Below are 18,056 nucleotides of genomic sequence, written 5' to 3'. Positions count from 1 at the left end.
GGGATCTCCACTCTTGTTGAAATCTTTGTGAATGTATTATTAATATGCTTAACTAAGTAAATAATTTAACCTTTCTTTGGTGATTCAGGTCATTGCAATGTGTCCAGGACACTTTTTGGCAGTTTCTTCTTCAGCAAATAGATTAAATGTTAGTTTATCTTCTCACCATTTATCTCCTTCAAATTTAAGTTAAATTCTAAATAAAAACTCTGGTTACTTGCCGGAGGCGGGTGGGGGACATCCAAATAGTTGGATTTAAGATCGTCAAAATTTTAGTTTATACTTGAAGTGAAAGTGTAGTTCAGTCATGTCCAGTTCTTTGTGACTCCATGAACTGTAGCCCACCAGGCTCCTTTGTCCATGGAATCCTCTAGGCAAGAATACTGGAGTAGATTTGCCAGCATATAAATAAATACCTACCTCAAGACTGTTTGACATATATTTAATTTTAAACCATTAGTCATATGATATCCTTACAGTGTTTTTTTTTTATCTTTGGCAGGAATTAAAAGGTGGAAAAGCTTATGCAAAGGTAAGTTGGTCTTCTTTAACTCTTTTTGGAATTTGTAATATCCCTCATTGCTATTTATAAGCCTAAAAATTAAATGGTTTGCTTTTCTAATTGCAGTTCAAGCACGGATGTTTTTAAATAGAGCAATTTGGAGATTGAACAGTTGGATCTAACAGTAAATTATAGGCATATTCTTTCTAAATGCTGATTATGGGATGTCATTAAGTTTAAACTTCCTTGCTAGAAGACAATCTCTGGTTTGCATTAAACAATAGCAGTTATTCATTCGGTTTCCCCGGGAGGTAGTCTCATTCCCACCCAACCCCCAGTGGAATAGGACTCCCCACCCTGTTCTCTTTTAGCACCCTCTATACTGTCTTTTATACTTTTATATGGAATTACTAATGAATGTGCTCACTTTTTGCTAGATGAAAGGAATTAGTAAGTAATAATACTACCAGAAACTGACATGCTCTCTTTTATTTCTAAACCTCTTTGTTCTCTAAACCACATACTCCTCTGTTTTTTCTGGTCACACGGTGATGCTCATGGGTTCTCAGTTCCCCCACCAAGGATTGAACTCTGGCCACGGCAGTGAAAGCCCAGAATCCTCACCATGAGGCGACTAGGGAACTCCCCACTCTCCTCTTGTATTTCCAGCCTCTGTGATGGTGTCTCCTTCAATCCAGTCACCTAAGCCAAGAACCAGGGCACTAGTTTCAACTGTCAAATGACCTAACTCCCTAAAACTGGCTGGTTGCAATGTCAACTCAGATGCTGTTTGCTACAAGTAACAGAAAAGTCCCCTCACATAGAGGCTTTTTTAATCTCACGAAACAGGCAGATATGAGATAGAGCTTCTCCAGGATTCACTGACTAGAGAATATCATCAAGAACCCATGTTACTTTTTGTTTTATTTTTATTTTTTTTGTTTACATTCTCTATGCGATGGCTTTGTCCTTGGCTCATCTCTTCATGATCAGGAGGTAGCTAGCTGCTCAGGTTTCAGTCAACATATTCACATATAACAAAGCCCAGCTTCTTCTCCATTTATGTCTTTTTTGAGTGAGAACACTTCCTAGATGGCCACCAGAGGATTTCCCCGTACCTCTGATTGGCAACAACTGGATCATATGCCCGCTACTAAACTAGTCATGGGCAGCAGGAATGGATTGCCATGGTTAGCTTAGACTAATCACAATTGAACTGTCATCTGGAGTTGGGTACTTTCCTTGTGCACATGGATGAGCTAAGAGTGGATACTTGAATAAAATCAGGGCTTGCTAGCAAGGAACATCAAGGCATTAAATGGCGGGTAGGCAAAAAAAAAAAAACAGTCTGCTGTGATTGTCAAATCTTCATTTCTCTGTAAAAAGTTTTTGAAACCATCTCTTCTGTCTAGTCCCAAGACCACTGCCTTAGATTATGCCTTCATTATTTCTTATTTAAAACGTGTGTTGGCCTCCTATCTTTTGTTCTTTTCCTCTGTTGTCTCTCTCCAGTTCATTCTTTGTATTATTGCCAGGGGGATCATTCTAAAATTCAAAGATATCATATCCTCCCTCCACTTTTAGTCCTCCAGCAGCTCTCTATTGCCTGTAAAGGACGACAAAATGCAAAGTCCCCAATCTAGCATATTAGACTCATGTTGGTTTACAGATCTTCCGTCTATACATGCACCCACCCCCACACACTCACTCATCCTTATGCTTCAGGCATAATGCCCTCAGAACGTTCCTGCGGTGTGCTGTGCTGTTTTAGCCTTTGTGCCTTGTGACTTGATGTTTTCCCTACCATGCATGTGCTTCTGTCAACTCATGTATCATTAAGAACTCAGCTTAGTCATCCCTCCCCACTGAGAAATGTTCTTTTTCACTCTCTTTCTTGTAATTGTGTCTTCCTTGATCCAGCACAAGATCTATCACAGTTATACCTAGAATGTATGTATTTATGCCATTTTAATGAGACAGTTATCTCAGTGAAACCAAAGAGGAAATCACAAGGAAATATGGACTCTTGTATCTCATTATAATGTAATCTCTTTCAAGACAGTTGGGTGTTTTTTTTTTAAGGCTGCATTGTACGGCTTGTGGGACTTTAGTTCCCCAACGAAGGTTTGAACCCGTACCTCCTGTAGTGGAAGCCCAGACTGCTAGAGAAGTCCTGAGACTGTTCTTAACCGTGTTGTTCATGACTCGTTTTCATTATCTAGAGCAAGGCCAAACGCATAAAAAGTATTCAGTAAATGTTGACCTTAGTATGCTTTTCTTCATGGAACTGACCAGATTCTTTTTTTTTTTTTTTAACTTGCTTTATGCTTAGTGACACTATAATACCAGCATTCTGGCAGTGGATGGTAAGCCTTATGGCTGTTTTTTTATTCAAAAATATATATATAATTGCCTACATTGTGTAAGCATTGTTCCTAGCACTACTCTAAGTGTAAGAGATACAGCAGTAAGCTAAAACAGACAAAAACCCCTGACTTTGGGGAGCTTACATTCTGATGAGGGATTGAGTGAGGAGGACAGACAATATACAATAGATACGAAGTATGTCCATACATGATGTGATGATAACTACTAAGAAGAATAACGCAGATGAAGGTTAGAGGGCAGGGGAGGGAGGAGGCAGGCATGCTCTAGAATGGTCATAGAAGCCCCCTTTAGAGAGATGACATTTGAACATAGACCCTAATGGAGTGAGATAGAATGCTAAGAGAAGATTTAAGAAAGAATACATCAGGCAAAAGAACAGTAAGTACTGAAGACCTTGAGGTGGTCTTGGCATTTTCAAGGAAAAGGATCTTGTGGCTGGAAGAGTAGATAAGGAGGTGGAGGGGAAATGACAAGGTGGCCGTGGACAGAGGAATCAAGACAGTCAATGCAAATGTCTTTCAAGGAGTTTTGCTGTGAGGGGGAGCAGCAGAATGGTACAGTGGACTAGAGACAGATGTGGGGTGAGATTTTGTTTCCTTCTGTTCATTAAGATGGGAGAAAATCCAGCACATTTGTGTGCTGATGGGAATGATCCAGTAGAGAGGGAAGAATCCCTGACACAATGAACTTGAATAGGCAAGAGCAGAGTGCTTGACCTCAGATGGGAGCACAGCCAGCTCTCTTAGAGTAAGTGGGAAGGTGGGTACATGGGCACAGATGGGGCTGAGTGCTCTTTTGATTGCTTTTATTTGTGAATGAAATAGGAGGCAAGACATCAGCAAAAAGTGTGGGTGGAAAAGATATTGGAGGTTCAAAGAGAAAGGATCGTATGTGAAATGACATAATGGGATAGGCATGATATGATAGGGCATGTGAATGATGTGTGATCACACTGCCACAGGAGCCCTCACATGTTCATCTGGGTGTGGCTTTGCCCTGGACATCTCCCGGCTTTTCGCTGATCTCTTGGGTCAGAGTAATCACATGAAGATTAGGTAGATGTTACTTGTGGCTTAACGTGTTTCTGACTCACTGCTTTTGGAGCTTGTGTCCTACAACTGATCTCTTAAGTTCTTTCCTTCATTCTTTTTGTACCAATTAAAAACTGCTAAAATAGTGCTCCAGCCTACAAGTAAAATCTTCATCTTGAATGCCATTCATACATGCATTTATATGCACTTTAAAGGGTTAACGCAGGCATTTAAAAATCACGGCAGGGGGCTTTGCTGGTGGCTTAGTGGTAAAGAATCCGCCTGCTAATGCAGGAGACATGGGTTCCGTCCTGGTCCGGGAAGATTCCACATGCCTCAAAGAAGCTAAGCCCATGTTTTGTGCTGTGCTCAGTCACTCAACCGTGTCTGACTCTGCAGCCCCATGGACTGTAGCCCGCCAGGCTCCTCTGTCCATGGGGATTCTCCAGGCAAGAGTACTGGAGTGGGTTGCCATGCCCTCCTCCAGGGGATCTTCACAACCTAGGGATTGAACCCAGGTCTCCTGCATTGCAGGCGAATTCTTTACCATCTGAGCCACCAGGGAAGCCCAACTAAGCCCATGCACCCCAACTGTTGAGCCTTTGCTCTAGAGCCCAGGAGCCATGGCTGCTGAAGCCTGTGAACCTATAGCCTGGGCTCTACAGTAAGAGAAGTCACCACAGTGAGAAGCCCGCACACCACAACTAGAGAAAAGCCCATGCAGCAGTGAAGACCCAGCACAGCCAAAAATAAGTATAATTTTAAAAAAAGGAAAAAGAATCCCAGGAACCTTTTTTAAAAAATCACAGCAGGATTTGAAATGTGTAATACTTTTTATTATATATTCAGGGAGATGTGTTTAGTTAATTACAAACTCAAAACACTTTTTGTTACTAAAAGACTATATACACTTAGTGATGTAGAATTGATTTTGTTTGTTCAAAACATAATGATATAAGGGGGATAGGTTTTTTTTTACCAGTTGAGAATGAGAAATAAAGTTGAGCCACATCAGAGGAAAGAACAGACAGTAATCTTTGATAGCTGCAGAAAATGGGGCCCAAACCTGAGTAGTTATAAGAGGGAGGAATGGGTTTGAGTCAAGCTTTTGGGTTAACAGCAGAGAAGGCTGGTGTGGGGAAGGAAAGAAGAAGGCTTCATTCATAAATAGTGATTTAGCTCAAGGGAGACCAGTGAGGCAAATATTGTGGAAGGTGGTGAAGGAGCGGGAGCTTGTAGCAAAGAAAGTGTGTGATACACTTAAGTCATTTTGCTCTCAGGTGGAGAGTGAGAACTTAATAATCTGCAACTATCTGTAGTCACCAGTGGTTAACTGGGGATAGAGCCAAACCAGAACAGGGAGAGGCGAGTCTGATCAGTTTTGTGTGTGTGTGTGCAAGTGATCAAGGTTGGTCTGCTAGTATTTCCTGTAATGCGGTGTGCTACTTGCAGTGATTTCCATTATTTAATATACATTTTTACATCAACAGTTATATGTTTTAATGGGTAGAGAAAAATATATGGAGTAAACAAATCTGTTATTTCAAAGATCATATTACTCAAGACAAGAAAGTTAAATAGGTAATGAAAGTGAAAGTCACTCAGTCATGTCCAGCTCTTTGTGACCCCCATGGAATTCAGGGTACAGTCCATGGAATTCTTCAGGCCAGAATACTGGAGCGGGTAGCCTTTCCCTTCTCCAGGGGATCTTCCCAACCCAGGGATTGAACCCAGGTCTCCCGCATTGCAGGCAGATTCTTTACAAGCTCAACCATACGTTTTTATAAAAAGTGAGTCAATTTTTAAGACATGTTAGGCAAAGAAAAACAGATGTTGTTAAGTTGGCAAAAACTGCAAATAACCGAAGTTTGAGACAACTTGGCTAGAACATGGGTTGAATGTCTTCTTTAAAGAGAATATGATAAAAGCCTACTAGATATTCTATTAATATAATTCTCTTTCTTTTCATAGCTGGGCTTTGCAGATCTAAACCTGGCAGAGTTTGCTGGATCAGGAAATACCACTCGTCGCTGTTTACTGGAAGGCTATGATACCAAAAATACAAGACAGGACAATTCCATTCTTAAAGTAAGCACATTTCCAGATTTACATGTTCAACAAATGAAATTCTCTGCCTTTCAATAATCATAGGTGTATATTGTGAGGCTTCTCAGGTGGCTCAGTGGTAAAGAACTCTCCTGCCAATGCAGGGGACATGGGTTTGATTACCTGTGTCAGGAAGATCCTCAGAAGCAGGAAATGGCAACCCACTCCAGTATTTTTGCCTGGGAAATCCAATGAACAGAGGAACCAGGTGGGCTCCAGCCCAGAGTTGCAAAGAGTTGGACATGACTTAGCGACTAAATAACAACAAACAGTATAAGGTCAAGATGGGAATCAGTACTAGGATCATAAGCTGGCCACACCACTGAAATACACAGCACCTGGGAGGAAAAAACAATCCAAATTACAGAAGCACTGAAAAGTAACAGATGTTCACCTTCATGATCCTAAGGTGTTTCTCTCTGGTGCTGAGAACATTCAGGGAAGAATACATACAACCACTACAACCTGAGAGCTTACGGAGCAGAAGGAACGTCATAAATGAATACCTTTCACTGTTTACAGCTCCCAAAAGGTGACTGACAGCACAGCTGTGGTGGGCATATAGAAGTCACTGAGTACTCTCACAAGTGAAGAGACAGGTGGAACTCACTTTGGACATCTGCCCTACTGTTTCCAAGTACCTTCAGAAGCTCTATACCCCGGGGAACCCAGAGGGAAGACACACTTCAGAGAGTTGGTGCCAGTATTAAATGAGACCAGTAGAGAAAATGTCTGAAAAGTACTTGGATCTAGTAAAACTGGATGAAACTTTTGCTGTATTTTAGTTAGGTTTACCCTCTTATGGTAAGTTACCGAATGATAAGAAAGGAAAATAATCCTGAGTAAAACTAAATAGTCAGAAGTTAGCAAAGAATTACCTATACCTGACAGTTTTCAAACTCACTTAGCCTAGCACATAATAGATTCTCAAATCATGACTGTTGTTAAAGTTGTTGTTATTACCATTATCACTGGTATTTACAGAAGAACATAATAAGATGCTATAGCTGATTTTTTTTTTAATTATTTATTTATTTAAATTGGAGGCTAATTACTTTACAGTATTGTAGTGGTTTTTGCCATACATTGATATGAGTCAGCCATGGGTGTACATGTGTCCCCATCCTGAACCCTCTTCCCACCTCCCTCCCCATCCCATCCCTCAGGGTTGACCAGTGCTCAGCCCTGAGTGCCCTGTCTCATGCATCGAACCTGGACTGGTGATCTGTTTCACGTATGGTAATATACATGTTTCAGTGCTATTCTCTCAAATCATCCCACCCTCTCCTCCCACAGAGTCCAAAAGTCTGTTCTTTACATCTATGTCTCTTTTGCTGTCTCGCATACAGGGTTATCGTTACCATCTTTCTAAATTCCATATATATGTGTTAATATACTGTATTGGTGTTTTTTTTCCTGACTTCACTCTGTATAATGGGCTCCAGTTTCATCCACCTCATTAGAACTGATTCAAATGCATTCTTTTTAATAGCTGAGTGACATTCCATTGTGTATATGTACCACAGCTTCCTTACCCATTCATCTGCCGATGGACATCTAGCTGCAATGAACATTGGGGTGCACGTGTCTCTTTCATTTCTGGTTTCCTCAGTGTGTATGCCCAGCAGTGGGATTGCTGAGTTGTATGGCAGTTCTATTTCCAGTTTCTTAAGGAATCTCCACCCTGTTGTCCATAGTGGCTGTACTAGTTTGCATTCCCATCAACAGTGTAAGAGGGTTCCCTTTTCTCCACACCCTCTCCAGCATTTATTGTTTGTAGACTTTTTGATAGCAGTATGGCTGATTCTTAAAAGGCAGTCAGCAGCTAGAGAATAGCATTTCAAAAAACATTAGCAAAGTTTTTAAGTTCTGGTCCAACAAAACAGAAAAACACCATTTCCAAATAATAGTACTGTAGGTATTCATTCCTTCATTCTTTCAGCCAGAATTTGAGTAGCCAGAGGCTTAGGGAGCTTAAGGAACATAATTACAGTCACGTAGCAGGAGGGTGGATTGTGACATCAGGGCTCTGTGTTTGTTCTTAGATCTCTGGAGCCCTGGGTAAGCACTTCACCTCTGCCCCACTGTTTCCTCCTCTATAAAAGGGGAATTTCAGTAGTTGCCCCGGGGAGGTGATCCTGAGGTCTGAAAGAGTTACTGTATGTGATTTTGCCAACACGCTTTAGTTGTATGAAATAGAAATCCCTTAGGTTAGTTCCTATAAAATGGAGCTTTAGGTCAAATGCAGGGACATTTAACAGAGCCCTAGGATGGGAAGTTACAACCAGACCTGAACTCCCAGGAACTGAAGGATCTTTCTAGGGACTGTTCTTGGCTCTCTGCATTATAATTTCTGTCTGCAGACCAGCTTCCTGTGCTTACTCACAGCCTGCCTGCCCCGCTGAGAACTTCAGCTGCTAAGTGGCGTTGGCTTGCTATGATGTCAACAAAATCTGGGAGGTGGAGGAGGCTGTTTTTAGAGACCTTGTCTAAAAGGTCTTGGCCTGGTACGTTTCCCAAAATATGTTTGCAATAGTAGCCTCATGGTATGCTTCAGGACAGGGTGGATGTTCAACAATATGCTAACTCCTCCTTTCCAGAAAGTGGCAAGAACATTAGTTTAAGTCACTTAGTACCTTGAAAGAGAAGCTGATCCATCTGGTAGGTAGACAAGGACTTTGAATACTTTTAAATTTTTATAGCTCTATTGAGCTGTGATTCACTTGCCATACATTTCACCCAGTTAAAGTACACAATTGAATGGTTTTTAGTATATTCAAAGGTGTGTCCAACTATTGCCATCATCAGTTTTAGAACATCTTCATTACCCCAATAAAGAAACCTCGTATGTGCCCAATAGGAGTCACTTCCCACTTTCCCCCAACTCTCTGCCCTTCCCCATAGCCCTCAGCAACCACTAACCTACTCTGTCTCTGAATTTGCCTATTCTGAACATTTCATATAAGTGGGATTATAGAATAGGTAGTATTTTGTGTCTGGCTTCTTTGAACTTAGCATAATGTTTTTCAAGGTGCATCCTATGTTTCAGTATTGTGCTCCTTTTTATGGCTAAATAATACTCCATTGTCTGGCTATACCATTTTTTGTTTATCAGTTAATGGTCCTTCACTTTTTAGCTGTTATGAACAATGCTGCTGTGGGCATTCATATACAAGTTTCAGTGTGGGCATTATGTTTTCTTTTCTCTTGGGCATACATTCAAGAGTATATATGCTTGGAGCAGAATTCTTAGGTCACATGGTAACTCTACTTTTAACTTTTTGCAGAACTACCTGACTTTTTCAAGTGGCTGAAACATTTTACATTCCCATCAGCAAAGTATATGGGAGTCCAGATTTCTCCAAATATTGAGCCGTTTTATTCTTTAGCTTCTTAGAATGGGGAACTTCATAGATGACCCTGTGCATTTCATATTTCAGATGCTGCTAATAGGCATGTGGAGACTTGCACTAAGCATTTAGTCTTCAGGATAAACTTGTACAGAGATCCTCCAGAGGAAATGCCTTTACTGTTGGTGAAAAGCATTGAATAGCTTCGAATGTCAGGAAGATCAGATATTTCTAAGCCTCACATAATGTACAAGCTTTACAAAATAATTGCTGCATGAATGAATAAAATTTTTTTTACAGTACATTAATGCATTAGTTCAGGTGCAAATCTAGAGCAAAGGCCAGAAGCATTCTTCTCTTAACAGGCTACCAGCAGCACTCCTAGAAGCATCATATGGCAAACGTGTTGCAGGAAAACATTCTAGACATTTAAACAACACAGGAATCTGGGAGGAAAGACATATAAAATAGACCAGAACACCACAGAGGATAATTACTGGTGAAACCCTTGCCTTTTTTAAGATTTTTTTTTAACATGGATCATTTTTAAAGTCTTTATTGAATTTGATACAGTATCACTTCTGTTTTATGTTTTGGTTTTTTGGTCCTGAAGCCTGTGGGATCCTTGTTGGGGAACTAGGGATCGAACCCTCACTCCTTGCACTGGAAGGTGAAGTCTTAGCCACTGGACCTATAGGGAAGTTCCTTGAAGTCTGTGCTTTTCATTTCCACCTTTTCCACTCTTATTTTTGCAGTTACAAAGTTTTGAATGTTAAAAATTATTTTTAACCCATGTCTGTATAAAGTAGCAATTCAATATTGGATATAACCAAATTCAGTAATCGTTTTATTTAATACTTTCTAAAACAGGAAATACTGGATTAGGTACTGTGGAAAGTACATAGATTAGCAGAATGTGGCTTTTCCTCTTGAGATTTTTATAATTACAGTATTTCTTTTTCTCATGTTTAGGTTTGGATTAGTATGCAACTGATGTCTGGTGACCCATGTTTCAAAACGTAAGTTGGTGCTCAGTAAATGAGTTATTTGTCTGAAAGTGTAATAGTCATATATTTATTTACATTTGCACATTCTTATTTTGTAGAGTAATACCAGTGAAGGAATAGTTCCTCTTTTAGGAGACTGACCTGAGCCTCATAGAAGTTACTCTTACTTCTTACAAAACAAACTCTCCACTTTCTAAATTAATTAAGCTATGGGTTTTTTGTCATCTTCAGACTTTGGGTGTAATTATTACAAAGTAGAATTATTAATTTGACCTCTATGAACTTATCATTTCTTCAATAAATACCTATTAGGTGCCATGTGCTAGGCCCTAATTTAGACACTAGACAAACCACAGTGAAAAAAATAGATCAAGTCCCTGACATCTTGGAGCTTATATTCTAAGAGGGAAAAGAGACAATAAGCAAACAAGTAAATATGTGATATAAAGATGGCAATGAGTATTTTGAAGAAACATAAAGCAGGGTAGGAGGGCCGTGGTGAGGAGAAGTGTTGCTGTTTTATATATTACCTTCCTGGTTAGGGTGATATTTGAGCAGAGACCTGAGGGAGGTGGGAAGCACGCCATGCAGATATTTGGGGAAAGCATTTGAGACAGCAGAAACAAGGACAAAAGCCTTGAGACAGAAGTGTGTTTGGCAGTTTCAGGTAACTTCCAGGAGACCAGTATGTCTAGGAGAGACTGAATGAAGAATATGATGATAGGAGATGAGACCAGATGATAAAGGTCTTGTAAGCCGTTATAATAATGGTCTCATAGGCCACTTATAATCTGAGTGAGATAAAAGGCTACTGGAGCGTTTAAAACCAGGAGTAAAATCCCCAGACTTTTGGCTACTAGGTGGATAATAGACAATTTGTGGGACCAGCAAAGGGCCAAGGGTAGAAATAGGTACATGAGTTAGGAGGCTGTTTCAGAATTCAAGGCTTGGGGCCTGAGTAATGAGGAGAATGGTGGACATTTATTGAAATGAGAGTGCCTACAAGAGGAGCAAGTTGGGAGCTTGGATGTTGGACGTGTTAAGTGTGAGATCCCCATTTATCATCCGGCCAGGCTTTCTGAGTAGGCAGTTGAGTATATCACTACAGAGTCCAGTAGGGAGGCCCAGACTAGAGATGTAAATTCAGAAATCATCATATCATCAGTACATAGATACGAGTTAAAGCCATGAGCTTCGATTAAATGACCTAGAGGAAATGAGTTTAGATAAAGAAAAGGACCACAGACTAAGGTATGGGACTCTCCTGCCTGTTAGAGGCTGGGGAGGTAGGGAAGCACCAGCAAAGTAGCAACCAGACAGACAGGAAGAAGGAGCCAGGAAAGTACTGTCCTGAAACCAAATGACAAGCATGTAGGAAAAAAAGAAGGAGTAATCGGCTGTGTCCCACACTACTGAAGCAGGTCAAGGAAGATGAGGGCTGAGAATTGACTATTGGTGACTCTGACAAGCACTGGTAGAGTGTGTTTAAGACTACAGCCACACTGGAGAGGTTAAAGAAAGTTTTGAAAGAGAAACACTGGAGATAGTATAAACAATTCTTATGAGGACTTTTGCTGCGAAAAAGGAACAGAAAAAAATGGGGTCCTAAATAAGAGGAATGTGCAGTTAAGGGCAGGTTTCTGTTTGGTTTCTTTTTTAAAGATGGGAGATAGCGCAGCACACTTGTATCCTGACATGAATAGTCCAGTAGACAAGGAGAAACATGGTTCTGAAGAGAAAAGGGACAATTGTTAGAATAGTGTCCTTGGATTATCAAGAGGGATGAAAGCAGAGAATATGGCTACAGATGCAGATGTATGAGAAGTGGAAACATACAGAAGTAATTATCCAATTATTACTGATTTCCTAATAATATAGGAAACAAGGTAATCATTGAAAAGCAAGGATGGGGAAGATGGAGGTGGGGGTTTGAGGAAAGAGGAAAATATGTGTAAAAGTCTTCTCAGGGAGTAGGAGAGTGAGCTGAATGGGAAAAGGCAGTAGGATGCCTGTTAGCAATCTTAAAATCACTTTATAATTAAAAATGAAAGTTAACCAGATAGCATTTAAAATCTGAGAAAAATATGTTTAGAAAAGTTAACAATTACTTCACTATGCATCAACTTCATGTTTTTAATAGTAACATCCATATAGTTCTCTACTTATATCTAAAGATGAAAAAAAAAAAAAAATATATATATATATAGGGTTGGAAAGATCCCCTGGAGAAGGAAATGGCAGCCGACTCCAGTATTTCTTGCCTGGAAATTTCCATGGACAGAGGAGCCTGGCAGGCTACAGTCCATGGACTTGCAAAGAATCAGACACAACTGAGCATACACAAACCACGCCATGGCATATATATTTTATAAAGATGAAAATATACACAGAGTGCATCAGGCAAAATGCTGAGCTGGATGAATCACAAGCTGGAATCAAGATTGCTGGGAGAAATATCAATAATCTCAGATATGCAGATGACACCACCCTTACGGCAGAAAGCGAAGAGGAACTAAAGAGCCCCTGATGAAGGTAAAAGAGGAGAGTGAAAAAGCTGGCTTAAAACTCATCATTCAAAAAGCTAAGATCATGGCATCCAGACCCATCACTTCATGGTACATAGATTGGGAAACAATGGAACCAGTGACAGACTTTCTTTTCTTGGGCTCCAAAATCACTGCAGATGGTGACTGCAGCCGTGAAATTAAAAGACAGTTGCTCCTTAAAAGAAAAGCTATGACAAACCTAGACAGCATATTTAAAAGCAGAGATATTACTTTGCCAACTAAGGTCTGTATTACGGTCGGTGCTTTTTCTAGTATGGATGTGAGAGTTGGAGCAGAGAGAACGCTGAACACCAAAGAATTGATGCTTTTGAGCTGTGGTGTTGGAGAAGATTCTTGAGAGTCCCATGGCCTGCAAGGAGGTCAAACCAGTCAATCCTAATAGAAATCAATCCTGAATATTCACTAGAAGGACTGATGCTGAAGCTGAAGTTCCAATACTTTGGCCACCTGATGCAAAGAGCAGACTTGTTAGCAGACTCTGATGTTGGGAAGGATTGAAGCAGGAGAAGGGGATGACAGAGGATGAGGTGGTTGGATGGCATCACCAATTCAATGGACATGAGTTTGAGCAAGCTCCAGGAGATGGTGAAGGACAGGAAGTCTGGCGGGCTACAGTCCATGGGGTTGCAAAGAGTCAGACGTGACTGAGCGACTGAACAGCAACAACACAAATCAGTTCTTGATTAAAATTATGCATCTTCCAATAACTTAGCCTTCCTATCCTATTTGCTCCCAAATGATAATTTCCTGGCTTCTTTCCTTATTTCCTGTTCTTTGGGGACTAACAATTTTTGGTTTCTTAGGTGACAATATGTTTTCCTAATGTAATCAGTTTAGAGTGAAATGAGAAAAAGAGCAGCAAAATTTAGTAGAAGAAAATACATTCATTATTTCTTCTTAGGAGCTTTTTAATTACTGTTCCCTTTCTGGCCCTTTCTCTGCCATTTCACCTATTTGTGAAACTCAAGTACTGGAGATGTCCAAAATAGATCATCTTATATTCTGTGTTATCTCCACAAATGTAATTCTGGTAATCTAGAGTTTATAGAGAAAGACTTTCATGACTCACTAGAATAAACAAACTTTACCTAATCCTAAAATACATAAAAGTATTTTTCAGAAGACTCAAATCCCTAATATGTGTTTTCCCTTTGAGTATCTGAAATTATGCAACTGTCTATGAAAAAGGAGCCACTGTAACACATCCATGTTCTTCTTATATTGAGTATGGATTGAATAGAAAAATGTTTGAACTCCTGATGAGAAAAGTGAATTATTTTTACCAGGTTGTATTTCAGCATTTATTAAATATGTAAAATGACAGTACTTCAGGGCTGAAACAAGTGTTGGAAATTGTCTGGTGACTTTTTTTCCCAGAATACCTATCCACAGAAATTCTTGGCAGAAATATATTATGAGTCCCCTATTTACCATCTTCCTGTTGAGGGGAAAAAGATGTAGAACCTTTCTACCCCTGAAGTTGCTAAGAGAGCTTCATGAAGCCAGTTTCAAGAGTATGAGTATAATCCAAGTTCACTTTTTACCGAGGACCCTAAGGCACAGACAGAGCAGTCGAGAAACTTGACTATTCGTCTGCAGGACAAAGATATAAGTAACTTTGGGAGAGGGTCATTGTGCTATTCTATCTGCTTTTGTCTGTCTTTGAATATTTTATAAGTTTTCAAAAACCTACTAGAGAAATAAATGAGTATACAGATCCTTAGCACTCAGTTAAATTCTAGTTTTTATATTTTATGAGCAGAAGATCTGTGACTTAGATCAAACGGTTTTTCAGAAACAAATTTTATACTAAAGCCAGTACGTGTGAAGAAGACAGCTGGTAAATCAACCTCTAGCAACTTGCCCTAAACTCCATTTTATAATTCTCTACAATTCATCAAATATCCACCAGCTTTCGTAAAAGAATGAAGCTGACTCTGAAAAGAAAGCCAACCTCTAATGCTGATGAAAAAGATACTTGGAGAGAGAAGTTTTGTACCGTATTGGCATTTAATGACTTGGTGGTAAAGCAGATCTAGGGACGATGTAACCCACTTGAATAGCGTAGGGCTTTAGAGCGTTCATATTCGAGAAGGAAGGCAGTTTTCCATTTCTCAAAATGATTTAATGAATATTAGTCTCCCAATTTATTTCTTGAAAGAACTCTATGATGTGATGTTATTAACTCTGTGATGTCAGGACATGTCAGAGATTAAGGAACTAAGTTGTCCATGGCCCCAGGATTCACTGATTCAGTACACGTGTATTGATTGCCTACCATGTGCTAACAATTACCAAACTCAGTTAAGACTAACCCCTTGCTCTGAAGGATTCACTATTTATATGGGTGACAGACACACAACATAGGATATTATTGAGGCATAGAGGATAGAGTCCTTAACTCTTCTTCTTTGAAAGCCAGGAAAGTCTTCACTGAGGGGATGACAGGGGGCTAAGTTTTAAAGGATGAATAGGAAAACCACGAAGCAGGGGAGGTAGGTAGAGACATTTCAGGAAGAGAAAACAGCTTGCATAAGTTTATAGCATTGTTACAGGGCGTGGAGAGAATATTTATGAAATACCAAGCAGGTAGTGGTGTCATTTTAGGAGATCATTTTTCACATACTTTTAACATTGTTGCTGTTGGTTGGTTGTTGAGTGTGTCTGACTCTTCTGCAATCCCTTGGACTGTAGCCTACCAGGCTCCTCTGTCTATGGGATTTTCCAGGATCTTCCTGATCCAGGGATCAAACCTGCATCTCCTGCACTGGCAGGTGGATTCTTCACCACTGAGCCACCAGGGAAGCCCACTCTTACATTACTTGAAATTCAGACACAACTGAGCAACTCAGCACACAAAATAATCCCATTCCTTTCATTCTGAAATTGAACCACATTAAACAATTTTTGATAAGAGATACAAAAACATTTTCAGAACAAAAGGGGTAACTTAGAATAAAAATGTGGCACATGATCGGCACTCAGTGATTATGTATTTAACACAACAGAGTAGTCTAGGGAGACTTAGATTTCAGATTCTAACGTCAGTCCCTGTGGTTGATGAATTTTCTCCATAATGCCTAGTTGCCCCAGTATTAGAGCAGTTGGTACAGATGGCTGAAATTATCAAGGGTAGAGGGTCTTCAGATTTTTTGAGACTGCAGAACAAATGGTGCCAAGTTGAAGGAATAGCTCAAAATATTATGGTTGTGAAGTCAGGCTGGACAGGAAGGCGCAGAGCCAGAGGGAGACCCATAGAGAGGGAGAAGGGAAGGAGGCTGCAGGCTGAGAGTTTTGAAGGGTTGGAAAGCAGGCTGAGAGGTAGAGGGGTGGAGACACGGCAAGCTGGCCACCTATGAAAGGCAAAACAGAGGACCTGGCTTTAAAAACATAAGAATTTAGATAGGCAGGCATGAGTCACCATCAGTGATTAGTGACTGTGGCTATACACTCCATTCTTTGCATTTCTTTTATGTATTATATAGTTTTTGCACAGATTATTATGATACTGAATATTATTCCCTTGCCATACAATAAATTCTTATTGCTTACCTATTTTGTGTATATAATCGTATGCATCTGTTAATCCCATACTCCTAATTTATCCCTCCCCTTCCCCTTTGATAACCATAAATTTGTTTTCTATGTCTCTGAGTCTGTTTTGTATATAGATTCACTGTTTTATTTTTTTAGATTCCACATATAAGTGATATCATAATGTTTGTCTTTCTGTATCTGTCTTCACTGAGTGTTACAGTCTCCAAGTTCATCCATGTTGCTACAAGTGTCAATATTTCATTTTTTTTGGTTGAGTATACTCCATTGTATTTATGTACCATATCTTCTTTAGCCAGTTGTCTGTTGATGGGTACTTGTGTTGTTTCCATGTCTTGGCTAATGTAAATAAGTAGTGCTGCTATGAACATCGGGATGCTTATTATGTCAGAGAATGTTTTGCCTATGTTCTCTTCTAGGAGTTTTATATTTTGAGTTTATCTTTGTATGTGATGTGAGGGAGTGTTCTAATTTCAGTGACTAACATATAGTTCCCCAGCATTCCCAAGACCACTTGTTGAAGGGTCTGTCTTTTCTCCATCATATATTCCTGCCTCCTTTGTCATAGGTTAATTGACTGTAGGTGTGTGGGTTTATTTCTGGGCTCTCTGTTCCGTTTCATTAGCCTATATATCTGTTTTTGTGCCAGTACCACACTGTTTTGATTAATGTAGCTTTGTAGTATGATCTAAAGTTTGGAGGTATTATACCTCCACCTTTGTTCTCTTTTCCTCAGGACTGCTTTGGCAATTTTGAGTCTTTGTTTTTCCATATAAATTTAAAGATTATTAATATTTGTTCTAGTTCTATGGAAAATATTATGGGCAATTTGATACAGATTGTTTTAAATCTGTAGATTGCTTTGGGTAGTATGGCCATTTTAACAATATTCTTCCCATCCAAGAGCATGGTATATCTTTGCATTTCTTTGAATCACCTTCAGTTTCCTTTATCAGTGTTTTAGTTTTCAGTGAATAGTTCTTTCACTTCCTCGGTTAACTTTATTTCTAGGTTTGTTTCTTTATTTTTTTATCCAATTTTAAATGGGATTTTTTTTTTTAATTTTTTTTTTTTAGTTTTCTGTATTTCATTGTTAGTGTAAAACAGTGAGTTCTGTATATTAATCTTGTATCCTGCTACCTTCTTGAATTAATTTATTAGGTCTAATAGTTTTTTTGTGGAGACAGAGGCAAAACATAAGATTCTAGTTTGGTGAGTTTTGGACTGTGATGGCATTCACAGAGATAGGGAATATAAGAAGAAGACATATTTGGGGAAAGAATATGAGTTTAATTGGACAAAAATTTGCAGAATAAATAGTTAGATATCCTAATAGAATATGCAGTTTTGGAATTTAAGAGACCCTGGAATAGGAGTAATCTATCAATTAAATAGGTTTAATGCAAATCTTTCATGCAAAGATAGGCACAATAAAGGACAGAAATGGTGTATGGACCTAACAGAAGTAGAAGATATTAAGAAGAGGTGGCAAGAATACACAGAAGAACTATACAAAAAAGATATTCATGACCCAGATAACCGTGATGGTG

General features: G+C 39.4%; 1 protein-coding gene across 1 annotated transcript in view; it reads left to right on the top strand.

Annotated features, from left to right (window-relative positions):
- Positions 1-18,056, top strand: part of EEIG2 (EEIG family member 2) — a 75,376-nt gene that overhangs the window by 39,662 nt on the left and 17,658 nt on the right. Inside the window, exons 3-5 of the mRNA XM_065907649.1 lie at positions 503-532; positions 5,893-6,009; positions 10,350-10,396. Coding sequence (XP_065763721.1) covers positions 503-532; positions 5,893-6,009; positions 10,350-10,396 — 194 coding nt within the window. The remainder of the gene's footprint in view (positions 1-502; positions 533-5,892; positions 6,010-10,349; positions 10,397-18,056) is intronic.

Source organism: Muntiacus reevesi, chromosome 1 (assembly GCF_963930625.1).
Source record: "Muntiacus reevesi chromosome 1, mMunRee1.1, whole genome shotgun sequence".
Lineage (NCBI taxonomy): Eukaryota > Metazoa > Chordata > Mammalia > Artiodactyla > Cervidae > Muntiacus > Muntiacus reevesi.
This window is presented reverse-complemented; position numbering and strand designations above follow the sequence as displayed.